At 43.9% G+C, this 24,705-nt stretch overlaps 1 protein-coding gene across 2 annotated transcripts in view; it reads right to left on the bottom strand.

Annotated features, from left to right (window-relative positions):
* DENND3 (DENN domain containing 3) overlaps positions 1 to 19,110 on the bottom strand; it is a 42,996-nt gene extending 23,886 nt beyond the window's left edge. The window contains exons 1-10 of one of the 2 annotated variants that reach the window (XM_088676037.1): positions 18,983 to 19,110; positions 18,584 to 18,765; positions 13,565 to 13,844; positions 11,886 to 12,001; positions 10,809 to 10,948; positions 9,902 to 10,013; positions 6,233 to 6,352; positions 5,534 to 5,752; positions 2,177 to 2,298; positions 1,172 to 1,327 (exon numbers count right to left, since the gene is read on the bottom strand). In XM_088676037.1, the coding sequence (XP_088532163.1) occupies positions 1,172 to 1,327; positions 2,177 to 2,298; positions 5,534 to 5,752; positions 6,233 to 6,352; positions 9,902 to 10,013; positions 10,809 to 10,948; positions 11,886 to 12,001; positions 13,565 to 13,844; positions 18,584 to 18,667 (1,349 nt within the window). In that variant the 5' untranslated portion in view covers positions 18,668 to 18,765; positions 18,983 to 19,110. Of the gene's footprint in view, positions 1 to 1,171; positions 1,328 to 2,176; positions 2,299 to 5,533; positions 5,753 to 6,232; positions 6,353 to 9,901; positions 10,014 to 10,808; positions 10,949 to 11,885; positions 12,002 to 13,564; positions 13,845 to 18,583; positions 18,835 to 18,982 lie in introns of those variants that run through there. The other variant, XM_088676038.1, reaches the window with a different exon arrangement.
* Between the last annotated feature and the right edge of the window lie 5,595 nt (positions 19,111 to 24,705).

Here is a 24,705-nt window from a genome sequence, read left to right as displayed (position 1 = left end):
TTAACACTGGAAAGGGAAGGGGAGGAACTGAGCAGAAGAGGGAACACAAACTTGTAGATGCTCTCATTTATTTTAACCACGGTTAAAATTAGAAAGGCATCAGGAAATGTCACAGCTGCATGGGTACAAAGGAAAATGTCAAATGAGTGCCAAAATCCAGGTGGACCGTTAACCTTATTTAGGCACAGTCAACTCCCCCCCCCCCCCGAGCAGATGGGGGGGACAGGGGGGAGGGAGTCCTGCTACATGAATGGACCTCGTTCCGTGCACACATCAACTTAATTGAAGCCCATCCAGTAGGTCTATTCAAAGTAACCCACCCTCAGTCGCCACATTACAATGAATTAACACAGAGTCAACAGCCAAAAACCCACTTGAAAGCTCAGCATAAAATGGTCCCTGGCTCCAAGCATGTAATCCCTTTCTCTTAACAATGATTCTGTCCTCAAGACTAAGTCCTGGAAGCCTGGGGGGCTTCATTACTCACTGAATTGTTTGCAGTGGCCCCCCTCCAACCAGCCGCAAGTCTGATGAGTAATGTGATGCACTTTCCAGCCAGGCAGGCAGTGTAAAAGTACATCTAACGTAATTTAGAGTAATTAACATTCACTATGAACTTCAAAGGAGCCCTGATGCATCAGAATGGAAGCCCATTTAGTCCAGCTTCTTGCTCTCACAACAGCCAACCATCTTCTTTCTTCTTTGGCGATCCCTCGTAGCTGAGTAAGACTGTCTTCCATAAACACGGTTTTAACAATGAGTCCATAAATGACTGTGGAGGCCAATTCTGGATCCACACGTCCTTCCACAGTGGGGGACATAGATTTCCAGGCCTGAGTTGATTACGGTGGGTGTTTGCCAAGCATGCCTCCCACTTAGCCCGTTTCTCCCTTGCATCCTGAGTCCGTGTGTGGAAAGATAACTGCTGGAGCCATCCCTATGCCCAGGAGAAACACTGCCATAACTGAGCATAAGATTCAATACCTCATTTACTCCTTCACTGAATCAAGGGACTCTTCATTTTAGTGCAGAAGAGAGCAGCAGAAACTCAGAGAAGAGAGAGAGAGAGAGAGAGAGAGAGAGAGAGAGAGAGAGAGAGAGAGAGAGAGAGAGAGAGAGAGAGTGCTAATGCCAGGATCATGTACTGCATGAGGGTTATTTCAGCACCTACCTAAAAATATTGACTATTAACTGCAGAGTAATCTGCTGAATTTCAGAATTCAGCCTCTGCTGCCAAATCCTCCTTCGCAACTGAACTTCACCAAGGTCTGCGCAGGAAGCAAGGTGGGAGAGCTCCAGGTCGTAGTGCAGCTGAAGATTTTCAACCCTGTGGGAGGGAAAAGAACACGTAACTCCCTAAAATTTGAAGCGTTTGGGGGGGTGTATTTTTAGGCTTTCCCCAAATGTCACTACTTGACCCCTCCACAAACTGGGAAAGTGGTTCCCTGCCAGAAGGTGGAGAATTTGGGGTTTCCCCACCCAACACTCAAACTTGAAAAACCAATTTGATTTAAATCAAATCCACCCTGGTGAGGGGTGAGGGGAGTCTGAGGATACCACTCCCCATTCAAGAGAGATGTGGGGGGGGGTGTGCCAGGACAGGTATCATCTCAAGAGTCAAAAACTCACGCAGCCTCAATGGTAACCCCAGGGATGTGGGAAGGGGAGAAGCAGAGTGGAATGGCTTCAAGGCATTCCAAGGGCCTTAAGCTATGCCTATCTCGACAAGCAATCAGACTTAAGAGAGAATTTGGAGTATATATGGTGGGATTTTCTCAACCAGTCAAGTGTCAGTACGCAAGAGAAAATGGGATTAGGTGTATTATGGAAGACAAACTCTTTATCATAGTAGATCAGAATTTTGCCGTTCAAAGTTTTTGTTTATTTCAGAAAATCCATCGACAGTCTCTGTGTGTATATTCGGGTGAATGGCATAACTTAATTAACGCATACCTCTTGCCACCATTCAGGCGCCCTGTTGCCCCCCCCCCCAGGTCCTCCAATCCACTGAAGGAATCCATATTTCTAATCCCACTGGATGAATATAACTTCAGCCCCCGCACAACTCACTACCTCACACCGCTTCAGCAAGCAGGAGAATGAGCAGGTACACAAAATCGCACTGTGTGTCTTTGCCAAATAATTTCATTTTTTCATCTTTAGCATTTATTTCTACCTTGCTATGAAGATGTTTGCCGCCTCCAGTGGGATATCTGGAATTTCAGACTCCTCTTCCGATGACTGGGATTGCGCGATATCGCCATTATCGATGTTAACTAGAATTAAGTCATCGGCTTCCTTTTTATTTAAGATACAGACAGGTTCATCATTTAAAACAATATCAATTAAGCAGTAAGAAGCATTGCAAAATGCAAGCTATGACACTATTAACAATGGAGTAACTGAATACCACCCATAAAATGCAATTAAAATTAAGTTTTACTCAATAGTAGAACTATTAAAATTAATGAAGCTGATTTTTTAAACCTCACAATAATTTCATAATTACCTGTGTATGCATTTCTAATAGTACAACCAAATCTGTATTTTTTTATATAACTGTAGAAACTACTCTGAAAATTTATTATTCCAAAAATGAAACCTTCATCTTCATAATATTAAGATTATACCAGCAAGAATGAGTCTTTCTGTAAAAAAAAAAAAAATCTTACTGACTAGTGATTTAAATCAATTTGATTTAAATCAAATCCACCCTGTCACAGAGCAATAATTTATGAACAAAAAGCATTGATCTTGCCTGTGGATAAAATATTAGAACGCAGTTCAAACCAAGGGGAGGAGATCAGTGGTTGGGCACACACTTTGCATGCAAAAAGTCTTGGTTCAATGTCCAGCAACTACAGGAGACGCCCCTGTCTGAAACCCCAAAGAACCACTGCCAGTCAGTGTAGACAGCACTGAGCTAGATGGAGCAAATGTCTGGCTCGGCACAAGGCAGCTTCCTGTGTTTCCATCCAGTCCATCTCAGCCTCGCTGGGGAGCTGCTCGGACAGGTGCGGAAATATCCTACACAAATCTTCCCATTCCAAAAAGACTGAAGAGTCCTTTCAGATGTGAAGACTGACAACGGGAGCCAATTCTTTAGAACACGGCCACAACCCTATAAAACAGGAAATGAGCTATCTCTCAGGGTTCCCTGGAAGATGAACCAGCATTTATAATCCCCTGTGAAAGGTTCTGACCTGAGACTGCACTGGTGGGGGCAGCAATTATGAAAAATGTCAGGGGATTTACACAGCAATCATGGCAATAGCAGCGCAAGCGAGAGGCCAGCATTCAGGAGGTAGGGGCAGCGGCAGAGAAGTTCATCCTTTGCCACTCGGTTGGTTATCTGGGGTTGCAGCTACAGCACAGCTAAGAAGCAGATTAAATGGGTTCACTACATACATGAGGAATATTATTAACTGCGTAATCTCTTCAAAAGGGCCCAGTTATCTATAATACCATGTGTTCGTATAAACCATTTTCCATTTTAATTCATATTAGTTCACAGATTACGTTGATCAGACAAGCCATTTTAGACACATCTAGTCTCCTAGACAACATCTTTAAAAGCAGAGACGTCACCTTGCCTACAAAGGTCCGTATAGTTAAAGCTATGGTTTTCCCAGTAGTAATGTATGGAAGTGAGAGCTGGACCATGAAGAAGGCTGATCGCTGAAGAATTGGACTGTAAGAAGATCAAACCTCTCCATTCTGAAGGAAAACAGCCCTGAGTGCTCCCTGGAAGGACAGATCGTGAAGCTGAGGCTCCAATACTTTGGCCACCTCATGAGAAGAGAAGACTCCCTAGAAAAGACCCTGATGTTGGGAAAGATTGAGGGCACTAGGAGAAGGGGACGACAGAGGACGAAATGGTTGGACAGTGTTCTCGAAGCTACGAACATGAGTTTGACCAAACTGCGGGAGACAGTGGAAGACAGGAGTGTCTGGCGTGCTCTGGTCCATGGGGTCATGAAGAGTCGGACACGACTAAATGACTAAACAACAACAAAATGTGTCCTTTTATTTAAAATGCATCTCTGGGTTATTTGTGGGCCCTGCCTGGTGTTTTTACATAAGTAGAATGTGTGCTTTTATTTAAAAGGCATCTCTGGGTTATTTGTGAATCACAGGAATTACAGTGGTACCTCGGGTTAAGAACTTAATTTGTTCCGGAGAACTGTTCTTAACCTGAGGTACCACTTTAGCTAATGGGGCCTTCCGCTGCTGCTGGGCCGCCGCCGTGCGATTTCTGTTCTCATCCTGAAGCAAAGTTCTTAACCCAAGGTACTATTTCTGGGTTAGCGGAGTCTGTAACCTGAAGCGTCTGCAACCTGAATCGTCTGTAACCCGAGGTACCACTGTAGTTCTTCCCCCCCCCCAAAAAAATATAGTCTGGCCCCCCACAAGGTCTGAGGGACGGTTGACCGCCCCCCCCTGCTGAAAAAGTCTGCTGACCCCTGCCCTAGAGCAGGCATGTCCAAAGTCCGTTGGGGGGGGCTAATCCGGCCCGCCAGTCAGTTTAATCCGGCCCCCACAGGCAGCTTCTTCCCATGGTTCTAAAAAACGGTCAACAACTTTGGGGTAAAATCCTTTTTAAAAAGGTCAACAGCCCTCAGGCATGTTCACTTCATCAAATCTGGCCCTCTTTGGAAAAAAGTTTGGACACCCCTGCCCCAGAGCCTATTTTCATTCTGATCCCATACATAATAGACATGTGACAAACTTCTAGAGAACAACAACTTTGTGAGTGCAAGAGAAATAAACGTACAGAAATCGTTCGACTGTATTGAGGCGTTTCTGTTATTTTATCTGTTTTTAAGCTGCACTGGGAAACATTTTTGAAGGGCAAGGTATAAATACTTTAAACAGGAAAGCCAGGCAGAGGCTTCACACCATCAGACCATTTATCTATCGACAGTAGTATTGTCAACACTGGCTGGCAGCATCTCTCCAGGGTTTCAGGCAGAGGTCTCTCTCCCAGTCCTTCCTGGAGACGTCGACGGTTGAAGTTGGAACCTTCTGCATGCAAAGCAGAGGTCCCACCATTGAGGCAGAGCCCTTCCTCAGTTAAGCACTGCTAAGTAATAAATAAATTGAACTTCAATAAACAATTGACCTTAGCAGCAATTAACTGTGGCTGGATTGCCCATGCTCAAACACCCCTATCTAAAGGAGACACAGGTACGCCTCATTTATGGAGGATATTGTACAACTTTCAGGCAACAAATACACAGGCAACTCCCATTTTAGGCGACACCGTTAGGTGTGCATGATATGCGCACAGCAGCATACCTGGAAGTGACCTGGAAAAGTCATAAAGACATCACTGGAACGTCACTAAAAGGGTGGAATGGGAGTAGAAAAAGAGGTTCACAGGCTTTTTCAATGGTTTTCCGATCCCATGCAAGTGGGCAATGACCCAGAACGCAACCCCAGCACAAATGGGGAGTTGCCTGTACCTCTGAATGGATTTTACATCCTATAGGTGAGAGCCGAGAAGCAGAACTGGAAATGACCCATGGCTGACCTTGCAAACCTCTCCAAAGTGATCAATGTGGCATCCCATGAGGAAGGATGTAGGGGCCATGACAAAATCCAACATCTGACGAGACAGAATGGGTACAAAAGTGTGCTGCCACTGAATAGGGTGGATGTACATCATGAAGCATTCAGATATGAGCGTCAGCAATGCCCAGTCAGAGGAAAATAAAACAATCTTCCGCTCTGTTAAAATGCAGGTTATGATCTGGAAAGGGAGGGAAAATAGGCCACCATAAATTCCATATAGGGAGAGCTTCAGCGTAACAGCACCTTATCATTTATTTAACAAATTTTAAATGCTTGGCATACTTTACAAAAGTCATCTCAGTAGCTCTTATTACATCCCATCTAGCAGAAAGATGGAAGGAGAATTGAACTGGCAACATTCCTCTGACTTCTTACTCTCACGGCCACTACGAGCATTCAGTATTTACGGCGACCCTGTCAAAGCCCTGGTCTCGCTATGGAAAGGCGGGTGAGACTTTGCCTGGTTATAGGGATCGCTGTGTTCCTGTTGTTAAAAGTATGGCCTGTCTTCTCCCATGCTCCCTGCCAGAGGCCCGTTTCACTCATTCAGAACAAGGGCATTAGGCTGAAATTACTTACAAAGTAATTCTGTGCAACTCCCACAAACTATACACAGATCTAGTTTCCACCTGCTTAAAACAAGACAGCCATGCTATACCTGTAACACCTGTTCTGGTTTGAAGCATAGGAAGGGAAGGTGTAGATCCAGATCGATAAGCGGGCTGTCAGGATCCTCCTGAGATGGAAATATTACCTGGAGAGGCTTCATATTAAATATCTAGGAGGAACAACAGAGGTGGGTGTTCAGCTAGTTTATGTGTCGTAACCACAAACTGCAACTACAATTTATTTTACAAACAAAAACAGTGAAAACGGGCCTAAGAAGACTGGTTTTGCATGCAGAACGCTCACAGATCTGCAGCATTATAGCACATTTCTTTGTCCAAATGTACAAGCTTTTGTGTTTGTCTTGCTCTACTACAGGAAGGGACTAAACAAAGCAACTGGAAAAATTGACAATAGATTAAACGTATCTGACATCTACTGTGATAATGAGCCGTCTAGTCTAATCCCTTTCTGAGCAAGGAAAAGTGAATTCATAGGAAAGGGGGTGAGAAGAGAAAAGAACGGTTGCATTACTGAGCGGATGACCCGCAAAGACAAATGCAAATTCCGGTGTTACGTAAGATGAGATTTAGTTAATAACTCCTGTAGAACTTATATTCATTATTTATTATTATTTCAAGCACAATCATGAGCAGTTGCAATACAAGGTAGGGCACTAAAACACAAACAGGGAACTTTCATTAAATTGCATCACTCATCTCACACAGACTAGTTCCTAGGGGAGACTACAGAACTGTTCTGCATTCTCATGATTGCCAAATACTGGAATAACCCCTGAAAATTGTTGTGATCAGATACCTACTGACAAAGGCTCAAACCAGACCCTAGGCAGACTCCGGACAAAGAGAGAGAATGAGGATTGAATGCAAACTCCTACAGTCTGCACTGAAAACAAAAAAACCCAGAAATGCACATTGATATTCGATGAATTATTATGTCATGCCCTGCAAAATGCGGATAACCTCCATTATTCCTCTCTACCATACCTAAAAATACCAGCATGGGCAGAAAAACATTGCAGTCCTAAAAGCAGAGTAGAAATAGAGATCCTAAAAGACAGGGAACAGCCAAAACAGAAATGTGTAGGACAGGAACAGAATCTGAATCTTCAAACATGGATTACTGCCAAATACTGTAGCAGTAAAGAAGCAGGACGGGCAATTTCCAGCGGGAAAAGCAGCAGATACCGTGTTTCCCCTTTTTAAAGACTTTTTCCCCTAAAAAAACACACAGGGTGGCTTACTTTCGGTGGGATGTCTTATTTTTTTATTACTGGTACGGTTTTTATGGCTCAGGGTGCTAGCTCAGGGCGCTGCTGGGCTCTCTTGAGTGCTCGGCGCTGCAGCAGCCACCGGTTCCGGGTGGCAGGGCGGCAGGCGTCCTTGGCCGGGCCAGGCGGAGGCTGCTGGCTCAGGCGCTCTGCCCACCGCTGCAGGGCGCTCCAAGCTCCTTGGCCGGGCCAGGCAAGGAAGAAGCAGTGAGCCCAGCGGTGGCGGCAAGCACGGAAGCGGCAGGGACGGCGGTGGACGAGAAGGCAGAGCGCGGGGATGCAGCCAGCAAGGCGGGAGCGCGATCAGCTGTTAAGCGGAGCTCTTGGAGCGCCTCTTCATAGCTGATCGCGCTCCTGCAGTGCTGGCTGCATGGAGTGACTCTGTGAGTGGAGGTGCCTGTGGAGGTTGGTTTCCGCGGCGCGGAAGTATGGCTTATTTTCGGGGTATGTCTTATATTTCTCAAATGCTTAAAAACCCTGCCATGGCTTACTTTATGACTACGTATTTTAAAAGGGGAAATAGGGTAGGGAGTGCTAAAGCATTCCCTCACCCACCCTCATTTCCCCCCTGCAGGCCCTCCCTCCCCTACAGTCAAAATAACATGGGAGGGAGAGAGGGAGTGCAGAGGGGAGATGCTTCCATCGTCTCTCCACTGAAACTCCATTGCCCCATATTATTGCTAATGACACGGGTGACCTGCATTTGCAGACACAAGCCTGCTGCTGTCTCGTGTCAAGGCACCTTCATCGTGTAATTTTCTTGATCTGCTCAGTCTTTGACGACTGAGGTATGCATTCTAGGACATAGCCCCCCCCCCTTCATTCTGTTGACTGTAATCTGTTTTAACTGATTCCAAAAGTGTGTTTTTTAAAATTGTTGTAAGCAACCCTGTGTCAGGATGCTGTCAACGGCTCCTGGCTGGTTGCCCAGGAAAGTATAAAGACAAGCGAAAGTTTCTTACCGTCCTTTTTCATTTCAGTCTTTACAGAGAGAGGCTATGGAACCCAGGCTGTTGGATAATGGTGTTGTCCCGAGTGAATCTCCACCCCACCCCCCGTCTCTCCCACTTCCTCAGTCGCCATCATCATCATCATCTCTACAGGTGCTTCTACATGCCCTCTGTCTTCAAGCTCTTTGCTCTCCTACTTTTAAGGCTCGCCGGGTTCTGGGAGATGGAGGGTCTGGAATGCTCTCTAATAACGTGTCAGCTAGGTATTGCTCTGGCTCTCCCATGATATCCCAGTTTCCCCCCTCATTTGCCTCTGAACTGCAACCTCCCTCAAACCCCTGTTGCAAATCTATACTGTCTTCCTCTTCTTCCTCCCTGGAAGCGTCAGGATGGGAAGGTGGTCTCCACCACTACTCCTCCTCTGCCCAGTCCCTGAGACCTTGGGACCTCCATTGCAATGTACAAGAGACCCACAGAAAGCATTCCAGAATAGCGCTGGGTTTTCAGAAAGGCTTTGTTCAGCTGCAGTCTTGCAGCGTCGTAAAGCAAAGACAACATACAGGTAGAATTACGTTCAGGGAAAAGCCGCCACCTCTTCAGATCACTGCCAACGAACAAACAACCAGCAAACCAACAACAACAACAACAACGGAAAGTCAACCTTGCCTCTCTATACTAGCTGGCAAGGGAACAATTGGGCAAAGCCCCATGTCTCGTGATGCTGAGTCATCACATACTTCTGAGTCAGCATTTCCAATTAGCACAGAGTGCTTAACTCCTTGGTACCCACAACACTCCAACAACCTCATGGTGAAGGGCAGGTAAGAAATTAATTAATTAAATAAGAATAAGAATGTTCCGGTTTGCAGACTTTTTTTGGAAGTCAAACATGCTCTGTTTTGAGCGTTACGCTGACGATTTGAGTGCCACAGTTCTATTTGAGTGTTTTTGCTATTTATTTTGCGTTTTTGCTTCTGCAGCTCTTTTTTGTTTTGTTTTGTGACTATGTGGAACCCAGTTCACCTACTGATTTATTGATTGATTGATTGTATGACTGCAGTACTTTGTATACTGCTTTCATTTTATGGATCCATGGTCTCGTTAGATAGTAAAATTCATGTTAAATTGCTGTTTTGGGGGGGTTGTTTTTAAAAGCTTGGAACGGATTAATCCATTTTGCATTACTTTCTATGGGAAAGTACGCCTTGGTTTTGGAAAGCTTTGGTTTTGGAACGAACTTCCGGAACGGATTAAGTTTGAGAAGCAAGGTACCACTGTAGACAATAAATTGAAGGGGGAGTTTGGTCTGCAGGACAGAATGGCCTAGGGAAAAATAAGAGAAGAAGGGAAAGCAGCCATGAGCCTTTGCTCCTCTGAGCACCATTCATGAACCAAGTTCTTCAGAACAAACAGGTTTCCCAGACAAACACTAAGGAAACTAATATACAGCAGCATTAAATGTAGAATCTTGTAGAATTACCAAGTGCAGAGGTCCTGGAGGAGGAGTGGGGATTAAACAAAGTTTGGCAGCGAATTCTTTTATATAGTTATCAACATCTAATTCCTTGTAAGACTTCAACTGTGCCAATAAGCTGAAATAAAAAAAGGCAAACAGAAGTGAAGCGTATGTCAGTAGAAGGCAAAATTACATTTTTTAGTAAAATTCTCATTCCTTCAAAGTATGTTTTCTTCTGTACAGTATATATCCATCAACTTACTGCATTCATTCTTTGTGTTGTTTTCGGTGCCTGCTAAGAACTGCTTTGCTCCAGCAAAATATATAGGTAGATATCTTTTTAAAATACTGTATATATTTAGATATATATTTTAAATGTATCAAATATGCACCTTGTTTTCATCAGGTTTTTTAATGAATATTTTAGATTGTCTTTAGCTTGAGTAAGTGGCACAGTATATAAATTTTGTTAAATAAATCAAAATGCATCACAATATACGTAACTGCAACAGACTAAATCCATGCTTACAACCATCACTAACCTCTGAATAACTGTTGAAAGAAATACATTTTAAGTGCAGTTCTGAACACAGGGAACCCAATTAATTTCCACCTATAAGGACATTCATTCATTATAGCACTGCCTTCGACTACCTGTTGGGAGCATACTTTCCTTCCAATCTGCAAACCTACTTGGAAGGACAGTTTTAAAATAAATTCCACACCGATGTGAAGACAGAGACCATTCAAGCAAAATGCTGCAGCGCTGCCTACAAATAGGTGAATCTGCTGCCTTAATTTGGCTTCCTTTGCCTCCCAATGATTGTAATTGGTCACTAAAAGCTCTCTTACTGTGTTACAGCATATTTCGACAGTTTCTGTAACAAGTAGACGTTACTGTCATCGAAGTAGCTTAGATCATAATCCTTACCAAGACAGACAGTCTTTGAGGGCATTGAAGTAGGGATACCTAGATATGACGCACACTGCAAATGGCACAAAGTATGAAGCAGATCTAGAGCTCTTTGCCGTTTCCCAAGAAGCTTGCCCATTATAGAAGATGTGAGCATCCTACAAGAAAACTGCATGTTACTTTAGGCCATTTGTCAAATAAAAATTCAGTTTTGGAAAACCCAGAAGCACATGTACAAAATACAGGACATAATGTTGACTTTAAGAACCCCTCACGTTGCAGTGCATATTAGGCACTCAAGACCCATTCTAATTCTATAGTAATAAGAATTAATAAATAATTTATTATTTATACCCTGCCCATCTGGCTGGGTTTCTCCAGCCACTCTGGGTGGCTCTGATCATCATAATCAACAACAACAACATCAACATCAAACATTGAAAGCTTCCCTAAACAGGGCTGCCTTCAGATGTCTTCTAAAAGTCAGATAGTTGAATGTTTCCTTAACACCTGATGGGAGGGCATTCCACAGGGTGGGCACCACTACCAAGGAGGCCCTCTGCCTGGTTCCCTGTAACCTCACTTCTCACAGGGAGGGAACCGCCAGAAGGTTCTCGGAGCTGAACCTCAGTGTCCAGGCTGAACGATGGGGGTGAAGATGCTCCTTCAGGTATACTGGACCGAGGCTGTTTAGGGCTTTAAAGGCCAGCACCAACACTTTGAATTATGTGCCAACATACTGGGAGTCTTTCAGGACCAGTGTTATACAGTGTCATATTCTTTGGGGAATTCCCATGTTCTGCTTCCAAAAACCACCCTACAGGTTTATGGTCGCATGTTAAGAACAAGTTACCTGAGTTGACAAAGTCTAAAGCATTCACCCTAGTTATATCTGTGACTAGAACTCACAATCAAGAACTCTGCTGGGTCTTCTTCTTCAGAGAGGTATGCCCTGAACTGTAAGAACTTAGCAGTAGCTAAAGATACAGACACTAGATGACTCATTTTGAGAATGGTCAGCATTCGCAAATGATCAACTCAGCAACAACTCAGCATTGACGGATTAGGAGCGCAGCAGCAGGCTAAACAACCTACTTGCATAGGCCGGTGATACTGTGCGACAACACCATACGTTCTGTTACCACAGACGTCGGTGAAAACAAGGAAATGGATGCGGTCTTCCGTGGATTCCAACGCTATATTAAATCCACCTGCAAATGAGATGAGCATATTGTAAGGCACAGCACTAATAAAAGCAGTAGTGAACACAGTTACGAATTGCCATCTTCAGATAAAGGGCAATATATAGATTTTAACAACAACAACAACAACAACAACAACAACAACAACAACAACAACAACAACAACAACAAATACAGCGCACATATTTGCAGACCCTGAAAACTGGTCCCAGGAGTGAAATAAGGAAGGTTGACCAAATCAACTTCCTGGGCAGAGCAATCCAAACAGGGTTAAGGGTGGGCAAATTGCTCTGCAACAACAACGATGGTAGGTCAGAAAGGCAGATACAGTGGCATTCCTCTCCCTTTCCTGAGGTTTGTATTTTAAAATGCAAAGGCAACATCACTTCCAAGAATACACGAGGCAGTTCAAGCAGCGTTGTTTGTTTTCCCAAGCTGGGGGAAAAGAAAGGACACAGGTCCTTTGGATCCATGCCTTCCCGTGATCTTCCCCCAGCACAGATGTTCAACATCTGCACAGACCGCTGGCAGAGGTCACAAAGATTGCCACATTGCCAGGGAGCAGCCTCAGAAGGACTCACCTCTCTCTCTCTCTCTCTCTCTCTCTCTCTCTCTCTCTCTCTCTCTCTCTCTCTCTCTCTCTGCTCTCAGAGAGGGAAATCTAAAACATCCCACAGCCCCTTGAAACACCCTCCCCCCGGGGACCAAAGGATCACAGCCTTACTCAATCAAATTTATTTAGCCTATTTAAATACCACCCAGAGTGGCAGCGTTTTCGCTCTTAAGATTTTCTCAGTACGGCATATTTTTCTCTTGTAGCCGAGATACAGCTTATACTGTCTGCATGGGAGTGAGAGTTATACACAGTAGCCCAGAATCAGAATAGGAATCATTGGTTAGATAATCATGTTAACCCAGCCCTTAGATTCTAATGCATGATCTATCTATCTACAGTGGTACCTCTACTTACGAATTAAATGCGTTCCGAACGCACATTTGTAAGTCGGAAAAATTTGTAAGCCAAATCCCATAGGAATGCATTGGGAGAAAAAATTCGTAAGTAGAAGCAACCCTATCTAAAAATTCATAAGTAGAAAAAATCCTATCTAAACTGCATCCAAGATGGCGGACGGAGCTCCATTCGTAAGTAGAAACATTCGTAAGTAGAGGCACCACTCTATCTATCTATCATCTATCTATCTATCTATCTATCTATCTATCTATCTATCTATCTATCTATCTATCTATCTCTATCATCTCTCTATCCAGTGCTTTCTTTCTGGGGGGACGCAGGGGTACACATACCCCTATTCTGAGAATCTTTGTACTTTTGTCCATTTACTGAATTTATTTTTCCTGATTTAAACTATAAAATGGTGATTCTCTTGAGTGAAAATGAGAGTACCCCTAAACATTTTTTATGGAAAAAAATCACTGTATCTATCTATCATCAATAAAATGATTCCCACTTTTCCAGAAGCACAACAAGTCCCCTGCTTTTATGCATCAGTATTGATCCTATCCGTGAACAGACATGAAACTGATTATTGAAATGACAGGGGCTCACATTACCTGGAAAGCAAAGCTGTGGCAATCCGTTAAGGTCAATGTCTATAGGGATGGTAATATCTTCAGTCTCGGGAATTTTATGGGCTCCATTCAGAACTCTCGCAGTGTCAATCTTGGATTTCTCTTTCTTTTTCCGAAAAGAACGCCGTTTCCCTTTATTGAATGCATTACTATTTATATTTGTGGTTTGCAACTCCTCTCTGCTGATGAATGGAGGGACAAAAACAGAAAGAACTTCTGGTTCGAAGGGAGGGGTGCTTCTTAGGTCATGTCTTTGAGCAACCTAAAAACAATAAAATAATAACAATTCTTACTGTATTTTGTCACCAAATGATGGTTCACATTTAGAAATTTACTTCTGTTATTACAGTACTTAGCAGCAATTTATTTTTGTTATGAAACAACTGACCTTTGCTAAAACAATATTTTAATAAAGAATGTTACTAACATTTGGCAAATAATTACTTCTTCAGTAATGTATTATCTTCATTTTGTACATGGCGCTCTCCGCACACTTATCCGATACTAAATTCTACTGTACCTGTTGAATTGTACCTCCAAGTAAACAAATTCTAAGTCTACTAGTTCAAAATTAAAGCCAAGAGCATTTAACTAGGTGCAAAAGTCCATCGGGCAGTTTTTCGCTGGCAGTTCTTTCTTCAAGAATTAATAATGCACATTAACTGAAATATTAGGAGCATTATTATTTCAATTTGTTACCTACCTTTCAACTTAAGATCCCAGGGCGGGTTACAGCAATTAAATCATAGATTCATAGAGTTGGAAGAGACCACAAGGGCCATCCAGTCCAACCCCCTGCCGAGCAGGAAACACCATCAAAGCATTCTTGACATATGCCTGTTAAGCCTCTGCTTAAAGACCTCCAAAGAAGGAGACTCCTCCACACTCCTTGGTAGCAAATTCCACTGCCGAACAGCTCTTACTGTCAGGAAGTTCTTCCTAATGTTTAGGTGGAATCTTCTTTCCTGTAGCTTGAATCCATTGCTCCGTGTCCACTTCTCTGGAGCAGCAGAAAACAACTTTTCACCCTCCTCTATATGACATCCTTTTATATATTTGAACATGGCTATCATATCACCCCTTAAACCTTCTCTTCTCCAGGCTAAACATACCCAGCTCCCTATCACAATGTTAAAAGCAGTTCAAAACAATTTACCATCACAAAAATATGGTGGGCCCTAAAAATAGACACCCCAGGTATCAAAAAGCAATGGTAAAGAGGTGTCTTTAGCAATCAATGAAGATGCTTCTTAAAGTCTTGCTTCACCCAATTGCCTAAGCCACAAACTGCTCAGATCTGCAACCAATAAAGTTGTGGCCTTATTTATCCCATTAACCCAATATACTTGTGTTTGTGTATTTATTTCGGAGGGACCTGGGGGTCTGGGGCCTTGCCACGCAATGAGAATTCCTCACTGGAGTTTAGTTCATGCTGAATATCTTTTAGCAGCAGACTGCTAATTCTCAATAAATATTAAGTAGTTCCTTTAAAGTTTAAGCGTTAAGGGGTTCAGTGTCAAACCAAACCCCCCCAACTGACTCCCACTACCCCCGGTAATGTTTTGCCCCCTGTTCAGGCCTAGGAGATGAAAGATCACCGTACCCAGAAAATAACTCAAGCTCTGAAACACAAACCAAAAATCCTGACCATTCTAAGCAATTATCATCACCAGACAAGTGTCCCTATTGTCACAGCTGGGCATCCAATGTATGACTAGCAAATGCATCACAAATCTTGAGAGACACTGAACCTGGAAGAAGAATTCTTCATACTCAGGTCTTCCAAAAAGTTATTGCTTTACTATCCTGCTCAGGACTTCAAGTCTCATCTCTCGGTAGCAGCCCAATGCAGAAACCTGTCCCAGCTTCAAAGTACATATACAAACTAAAATGTTTGTGTCAATACACTGATCAAGCAATGCCGGTCTGCTGATATGTAGGGCATTTAGTACACAGTTCATTTTTTCCCAAAGTTTCTGAGGCTATGGTCTGCTCACGAAGTGATGTCCTGGCGTAATCAAAAATCTTTTTATTAAGTTGCTTGTTCAAAGTACACTTGCATTTTTACAAAAGCACCTGCAGTCCAAACTGCATCTTACAAACTTGTTTTTGGAAACAAAGAATATGCCTTTTGAATTAATTAATTTACTTTGAAATAAATAATTTATGGCATTTCCTTCCACAAGATGTTGTCTACTAGCTTTGAAAGTGCATTAGATAAGTTTGTGGAGAATAGTTTCATCAGTGGTTCATCAGTGGCTATTACCAGTGACAGCTGAATGAAACTTGCATGTTCAGAGGTAACGGAGTCATGGCACAGAAATATATGGTAAAAATATATATATTAAGAAATGGGTCCCCAAACGTGCATCTAGGTTAAAGATGGCCCCCCAAGTCTGAAACGGTTAAGACTTGGTCTAGTACAGGCTTAGGCAAACATGGCTCTCCAGATGTTTTGGGACTACAACTCCCATCACCCCTAGCTAACAGGACCAGTGGTCAGGGATGATGGGAGTTGTAGTCCCAAATATCTGGAGGGCCGAGTTTGCCTATGCCTGGTCTAGTAGTTAACATTATTGGAAGCTTAAGTCAAGAAATCCTAACCTAATACAGATTCTATGCCTGTTTCTCAGGAACTTGCGACACCCTTAAATCTATCTTGCTTCAAGACATTTTTCTTTCAATTTTATGCAAAGCATGACCATTATCAACCAATAAAACCAAATAAAATCTTCTAAGCACGTTGATCTTCATCTAGTTCATTCTACCGAAGAAGTCATTTCGTAAGATGTCGGTGGCGAAACAAACTAAGCATGCTATTTTGCAACCAGTTCATTCTGCCGAAACTGACCCATAGGAAGAAGTCTTCTATGGAAAGTGCCCACACCACTCCGTCACACTCTATGTCAGACGGTGCCCCCCAAAATGTTGCTGAACTCCAGCTCCCATCAGCCCCAGCCACAGATGGTGGGAATCCCCTTGGGTTACCCCCGCTCTAGGCAAATTATTAAACCGCCTTCAGGATCAGGGAGCAATGCCCTTCCCTGGGGCAAGGGGGCAGACCTGCCAATGGCTATCAGCATGCCTACCAGCTGTTCCCCATTCCCAGTCTGGCCATGGGCTGAACAGCTGGCAATGGGGGTAGCTTTCAGTCGATGAAAAAAGAAAGATTTAAATGGCAAGGATGTTTCATATAACTGCCCAAGCATGCAAGGGGAGTTGGAAACCAAAAGAGTACTTATCAAAATCATATTGCAGTTTTCAGTGGGTAATACAGCAAATCAGCTTGACACCCTGGTCATATGAGTGACACCCTACTTTAGATTCAGGTAGGACCCAGGTGGCGCTGTGGGTTAAACCACAGAGCCTAGGGCTTGCTGATCAGAAGGTCGGCGGTTCGAATCCCTGCAACGGGGTGAGCTCCCGTTGCTCGGTCCCAGCTCCTGCCCACCTAGCAGTTCGAAAGCACATCAAAGTGCAAGTAGATAAATAGGGACCGCTCCGGCGGGAAGGTAAACGGCATTTCTGTGCGCTGCTCTGGTTCACCAGAAGCAGCTTTGTCATGCTGGCCACATGACCTGGAAGCTGTCTGCGGACAAACGCTGGCTCCCTCGGCCTATAGAGCGAGATGAGCGCCGCAACCCCAGAGTTGGACACGACTGGACCTGATGGTCAGGGGCCCCTTTACCTTTACCTTTAGGTAGCCGTGTTGGTCTGACGCAGTCATAATAAATATTAAAAAAATGTCCAGTAGCACCTTAAAGACCAACTAAGTTTGTTCTGGGTATAAGCTATACCCAGAACAAACTTAAAAGGTAAAGGACCCCTGACAGTTAAGTCCAGTCGCGAATGACTCTGGGGTTGCGGCGCTCATCTTGCTTTACCGGCCTGAACAATGGGAGTTCACCCCGTCGTAGGGAATTAAACCGCTGACCTTCCAATCAGCAAGCCCAAGACTCAGTGGTTTATACCACAGCACCACCAGCATCCCTAGAACAAACTTAGTTGGTCTCTAAGGTGCTACTGTACAATTTTTTTAAAAAAATAAAAAAAAATATTTAACCCTACTTTAGAGACCACACTAACGTCACAATGCCAAATAGTGGTTGTCATTCCTCACACAAACTCTCCCCACCAACAAAGGAGCTGTGGATCCACTTTTAGAACAACTTGTAACCAGTTCAGATGGAAGATAGTTGTTCAACAAATGAGTTGTTCTGCTTAAATAGCCCTCATCAGAAAAGAAAACAGCAACATACTAGGCAATTTGGAGGGAGGATACCTCTGATGAAGTAAATAAGTCTACAAAAGCTTATGAAAAATAAGCTTATTTGTCTTTAAAGTCCCACAAGACTCTCGGTGTGTATTTCTCCTGCAAGCAACCAACACAGCTAACCCTCTGGAAACCATAAGGGCTTGGTGATTAAGATACTGCAATGTGTTGCGGCATGCTAATGAACCGTCACAGGTTGGTGACATGCCCACTTTAAAGCACACCCCCATTTCACAACATCTTAACTCTTAGGAAGTGGCTGTGGTTGTTTCTTTTCTTTTTCTTTTATCTGCAAAAACACACACACTCACCTTGCAAAAGGAAATAAAACTTTTTTAAAAAAGTCTTCTTCACCTGCCCCCAAGTTTGTAACTGATGTAAACAAAGGCCAAAGGAGGAAGTTGACAAATTAGTGAGACAGGCAAGATAATCTTAAGCTCCTGCAATTTATTATGTATTTACAAGGGGATCTGTGGGAAAGAAGCTGTGTTGTTGCTGTTTGTTTTTTCCTTTTCAGCCTCAGAGTGGATTTACCAGTTTGTCGATGCATCAAGAACACGTTAACAGCTTTGCACAGTTACATAGCACAGAAATGCAGCCGCGCTGGTTTGAAAACGGATCTCAAGGGTGAATAGAAAGCGAGGGGAATTCGTTCCACCTTTCCCCATTTCTCCTGCAGTCACCAACCACTGCTCCAACCCTGTGAAAGGTCCCTTTCCCCTTTTTACCTGGTAAATTTCCTTCGCCCTTTCTCTAGGGACGCCGACCAACAGGCAGATCTCCAGCACTGCGGAAGGAAGAACATCTTCCATAGCAAGGGCACGGAGCCAAGAAGAAGCCGAGGAACCCGCCGGAAGGAAGGGCTAGGGAGCCCACAGACCCTGGGCAGCCAAGTTCAGTTCCTTCACCCCTGTAGAGGAGCGGGGGGAAAGGGAAGAGGAGAATGGAGGTGAAGGCAGCAGCCTCCTGGCTTCCGAGAAGGAAAGAAACAAACGAGGTCTGTGTCATCCGCTATGGGAGGAGCCTCTGAAAACTCTCCTCGCTCAGAGGGTTGGATAAAAGTTAAAAACCAAACAGGGAAAGGGATCAAAGGGAAAGTTGACACCTGAAGGAGCAGCAAATCTCACACTATGGCACTTCTGTCTCCAAGCACCCTTTGCAACAAAACTGGGGAGTTTGATCCCAAAATAAGGAATAAAAGGAGCGCGGTGGGTTTTGCCTTCAGTCTCTCCTCCTCGCCCTGGGGTGGAGGAGAAAGAAAGCGGTTGTCACTTACTTTGGGTGCACTTTCTCACCTCTTTTTTTATCTCAAAATTGTCAGCAAAGGGGAGGTGAGATGAGGGGCTCCCTCGTCCCGATTTCTTCACCCGACCCTAAAATTTGGGGAGGGGGTAGGTGTTGGCCAGCTCACCACATTCAAACAACACTCCAATGAAGGGGGTTTCGTTGGGAAACTGGGGGTGGCATATAGCCCTAACTTCAAACTCAGCTCCCAAACACCCCCAAAATAGTGGGGGGGGGCAGTCCTCTCTAAGGTGGCTCTCCTGACATCCACCTGCCCATTTGCAGAGGCTCTGAATCATAGGATCTAACTATGAGAGTTGGAAGGGACCCCGAAAGTCATCTAGTTCAACCCCCTGCAATGCAGGAATCTCAACCTATGGTCGCCCCCCCCCCAACAACATCCAATTTGAAACCATACAGAACCTCGCTTAGCTTTGCAAATGTGCCAGCGGTTTTATTGCACACACACACCCAAATGAAAACAAGAAGGTGAAAACACACGCCCCGGTGGTTTTGAAAATGGGGGAGGGGAGAGACATTCTCTCCCCAATATTTCCTTGGCCCAACTTAACGGTTTAGAGAGCTCGTGCCCACCCCCCTCAAAAAGGGGGAAGCAAAAATATACCCCCCCCAAAAAAAGAGGGAGGCAAAAATGACACCTCCAAAATGGGGAAGGCAAAAAAAACCCCGAAAAAAATAATTCGGGAGAAACCTCTAAAGAGCTGCCTCTGAGGTGCTTCTCCTCAGTGTGAAGTGCGGTGGCAAAAAAATGGGGAGGAAATGGGGAGGGCCCCACCCCACCCCACCCCACCCCACCCCACTTTCTCCTCAGCCCATTTAAAAGGGGGAAGATGTGGAAGACACACACGGCCCCTTCCAGGAAGAAGGGCCGGCTCCCCTCATCCCACTCCTCGGCCGAGGAGAAGGGGGCGCCCTCAGCCCCCCCCCCAGTCCCCCAGGCCAGCGTCCCTCCAGCTAGGACTCCCCCCCTCCCTCCGCCGCCCTTGCCCGGGCTTCGCGGAAGCCTCGGCGGGTGGGAGGGAGGGAGCGCGTGGGAGAGGCGGAGTCCCGCGGCGGCTTCCCTCGAGCAGGGGAGGAGCGGGAGAGGCTGCCCGCGGCGCGGAGGCAGGAAGTCGGGGAAGAGGGCGGCAAGGGGGGAGAAGAAGGAGAAGGAGACAGGCTGTCTTTTTAGGGATTCAGGGCAAGCTCATGCATCATAAATTCACTCTCACACACTACAAATTTCCAATAATATTATGAACAAACATTTAAAAGCTCAGGGCCAGTTAAAATAGATACAGTGCTGCCCACCTCAGCAGAAATAAAAAAAGTTAACCATTATAAGATAGTGCTCTAAAAATAATGCTAACAACAGTTTGCAGAGGAGTAATTGCGTTTACAGAATGTCCCAGGAGCATGAAATGTTCCCCCATTGGCTTTTTTTTTTAATGTCAACCATTTCCTTTTCTTCCTTTTTTTTGTAAAGTTTATTATTATTATTTCATTTATAATGTATATAAAACAGAAGGAACAATTATAACAAACAGGCAAAGTTTAAAAGGTGAAAAACAAGGCATCGCAATTGTTCTATTAGCAGTAGCTATTGTTCCTACAAGGAGACTCTTGAGAGTCCCATGGACTGCAAGATCAAACCTCTCCATTCTGAAGGAAATCAGCCCTGAGTGCTCACTGGAAGGACAGATCCTGAAGCTGAGGCTCCAATACTTTGGCCACCTCATGAGAAGAGAAGACTCCCTGGAAAAGACCCTGATGTTGGGAAAGATGGAGGGCACAAGGAGAAGGGGACGACAGAGGACGAGATGGTTGGACAGTGTTCTCGAAGCTACTAACATGAGTTTGACCAAGCTGCAGGAGGCAGTGGAAGACAGGAGTGCCTGGCATAAGGTTACCAGACGTCCCTGTTGAAAAGTGTCCCCGGATTCATTGAAAAAAATCTGGTAACCTTAGTCTGGCATGCTCTGAGTCAGACACGACTAAACGATAACAACAAATTGTTCCTACAATGGATTATGGGAGACCAGTTTCATGATCAGAACAGCTCATGCATTGGTGGAAAAAGCAATAATAGTGTTCCCCTTCCCTTGGTTGGCTACATCTGTATTTCTATTATTCTGTTCCGACTTAAATGTAGAAATGGATGACGGGCCTCCTCAAGGCATAAGGCTATTAAATGGCAAAGAAAACCATTTCCCCAGTCGCTGTGGAAAGAAGCAATCGCAGATTTGAAACAGTAAAAAAATGTTCCTTTTTGGGGAGGAAGGGCAATATTATTCATAATGTATCCACAGCTCAATGCAAGTTCTATTGAGGGCTTACGCCCAGGAAAGTGGGTACAGGGTTTGCTTATTTATTTGCTGCAGGGAAGGGAAGAGGAAACTGTTGCCCTCCGAAATTTGTCACACTGCAGCTCCCCCCATCCCTGAACACTGATTATGCTGCCTGAGGCTGATGGGAATTGGAGTTCAACAACAACTGAAAAGCCACAAGTTCACCATGCCTGCTTTGCTAAATTAATGCAGCCGCTCAGAACAGACGTTCTTGGGGCAGTGTGCAAAGGGGGGGGGAACCACACACAACTTTAAAACAGGCCTCTGTGCGTGTTCTTGCAAAGGTTGCATAATAACAGAGCCCAAGTTCACATCTCATTCAGATAATCAACATGCAACTCAAACCTATCCTTTCTGGAAGTTATTATGTAGTACACCTTATGCATATAACGTCAGCTGAACCAAACAGACTTAGTTGTGTAATCTGTCAAGGCAAATACATGTATAAATTGTGATAAGCCTGAATGACAAGGTTATTGGAGGAGGTTATTGCAAGCTGCAGCTGTCAAGCCAATTGGCATATTTAAAACACTGCATTTGGGTGTTCAGATTCACACAGTATACCAAACAATGCCTGTATTCCTGTATTAGCTGTATTCCTGCCCCATTGGGGGGGTGGGGGCGGCAACTTGCAAAATCATCAGTTTCATAAAGTAACGGGTTACCATACCTTCTCTAATAGAAACGCGCTCAAGGATTTCCAGGGGTATACATTATCACATGGTCCCTTTGGCCCACCACCACATTTGGAAAGGAAGAGGGAGGGAGGCCTTCTTTGTCCAATCATTTGTTGATGCAGCCAGGTTCAAATGCTGCACAAGTCTTGTTCAGAGAACAGAATGGTTATAGCTTTGGGGAGGATCTGCAAGTAGCGCCATTTGGGAGGACTAGCTTTGCATTCAAAAGGTTCAACTACGGGCACCTGCAGTTTAAAAGATATCGGGTAAGAGATATTCGGAAGAAGCTCTTCCTGAGACCCTGGACCAAAATGCTTGTTTACAAAGCTATTGTACTACCAACCTTACTATATGCTTGTGAAACATGGACCACTTACAAACGCCATCTCCAACTTCTCGAAAGATTCCATCAATGGTGTCTCCGGAAAATCTTACACATCCCTTGGGAAGACAGTTGAACTAATACCAGTGTACTGGATGAAGCAAAGATCACCAGTGTTGAAGCAATGATTCTTCAACATCAGCTTCGTTGGACTGGTCATGTTGTGCGGATGCCTGATTATCATCTTCCAAAGCAACTACTGTACTCTATTCCGAACTTAAAAATGGAAAGCGTAATGCTGGTGGTCAACAAAAGAGGTTTAAAGACTCTCTCAAGGCAAATCTAAGAAAAATGTAGTATAAACACTGACAACTGGAAAACACTAGCCTGCAAGCGCTTCAGTTGGAGAATAGCCTTTACCAAAGGTGTCATGGGCTTTGAAAACACTCGAACTCAGGACACAAGGGAGAAACGTGCTAGGAGGAAGGCACACTTGGCAAACCCACACCATGATCAACTCCTGCCCAGAAACCAATGTCACAACTGTGAAAGGACGTGTGGATCCACAGAATTGGCCCCCACAGTCACTTACAGACTCATTGTTAAAACCGTGTTTATGGAAGACAATTTTACTCGGCTACGAGTGATTGCCAAAGAAGAAGAAGATCCTAACACCTTCCAAATAGATGTCTGCCATCATGTTTGCTTTCAATTTTCATCATGCTTTTGCTGGTTGCAAGCCTATGCCCACTTACTTGGAATACATTGATCTCAATGATGCTTACTTCTGAGTACACACACCTAGGTTTGCACCATCAGTGAGGGAATTGTGTGTCCTGGTAGTGGTTTATAATGCTGTTTTGTTTCAAATTGCTTGTTTTAATATTGTGTTTTTAGATCAGTAATATTTTATTTTTTTAATGCATTTTTATGATTACCCACTTTATACTTCTGAACAGAAAAGTGGGATGTGAAGGTATTAAAATATTTCTTTACAAAACAAGGGCTACCCACTGACTCCCTCACAAAAAGCTGCAGCTCTCATTCCCATTTTGCTCATTTCTCTTCTCTAAAGAACTTTCACACTGAATAATCAAATTCAAAAGCTCTTTGAAATTCACAATATTTTTCCCATGGCTCTTTCCTCTTCTCGATTTCATGCATAGTTTTCCTGCAGTTATTTTTTTCCAGTTCATCAAAGAGCAAGGTGAATTTCTTTTTCTATCCATATAAAGTGAATGATTAATCACAAACTTCATTGTTCATCTTCCTTTTCCTACTTAGTCTTTTCCCTTCATCCATTCTACCGCATTTAATGAATTCATTTTGATTTAGGGGATCCTTTTTTTCTGACACGTGGGAAACTTTCCCAAACTTCACATGCCTTGAGGTCTCGTCCTTATTGCTATTTGCAACCTCGAGATGTTCCTCGTTATCAGCATCATTACTGCTCCTCCAGTGCTGTCTCAAGGATCATCTTTTCTGCACCTTGATCCAGGTTATTGCCATACAGAGCAGGCTTCAAAAGGAAGGCTGGTGAATTTTATTATTATTATTATTTACTTGCAGCACTGAAATGTTCAGCCTCCTGCCAGGGGAGGAAGTCTCACTCTGATTGCAGAAAGACCTGAGGATTGCTGAACCATATCTAATTTGCATTTACAGATGACGATAATGATTTCAAATTGTTTACATTATGCCCTTTTGAAATGTGTTTTGGGTGGGGTTATTGGGTTGTCATTTTTATTTTTATTATGTATTTTTACTATGTATTATGTATTTTGTGGTTTTATATCTTGATTTTATTCTGTGAACCGCCCTGAGACCGCTGGGTATAGGGCAGTATATAATTTCTAATAATAATAATAATAATAATAATAATAATAATAATGCAGTAAAATGGCTGCATACAAATTCAATAAAACAGAGAATACAGTCCAAAGCAATACATCGTGTAACAATAGCAGTTCCAAAGCAGTGCAACAAAACAGCCGCAATGTGTTGATTAAAACCTGAGATAATAGAACAGCTTTTTAGCCACCTGCCTATACAGGTGACCCAGGTGGCGCTGTGGTTAAACCACTGAGCCTAGGGCTTGCTGATCAGAAGGTCGGCGGTTCACATCCCCGCGACGGGGTGAGCTCCCGTTGCTTGGTCCCAGCTCCTGCCAACCTAGCAGTTCGAAAGCACGTCAAAATGCAAGTAGATAAATAGGAACC

The sequence above is a fragment of the Zootoca vivipara genome, chromosome 8 (assembly GCF_965207765.1).
Source record: "Zootoca vivipara chromosome 8, rZooViv2.hap1.1, whole genome shotgun sequence".
NCBI classification, from domain to species: domain Eukaryota; kingdom Metazoa; phylum Chordata; class Lepidosauria; order Squamata; family Lacertidae; genus Zootoca; species Zootoca vivipara.
Note: the sequence above shows the minus strand (reverse complement) of the source record. Positions and strands in the feature narration are given on the sequence as shown.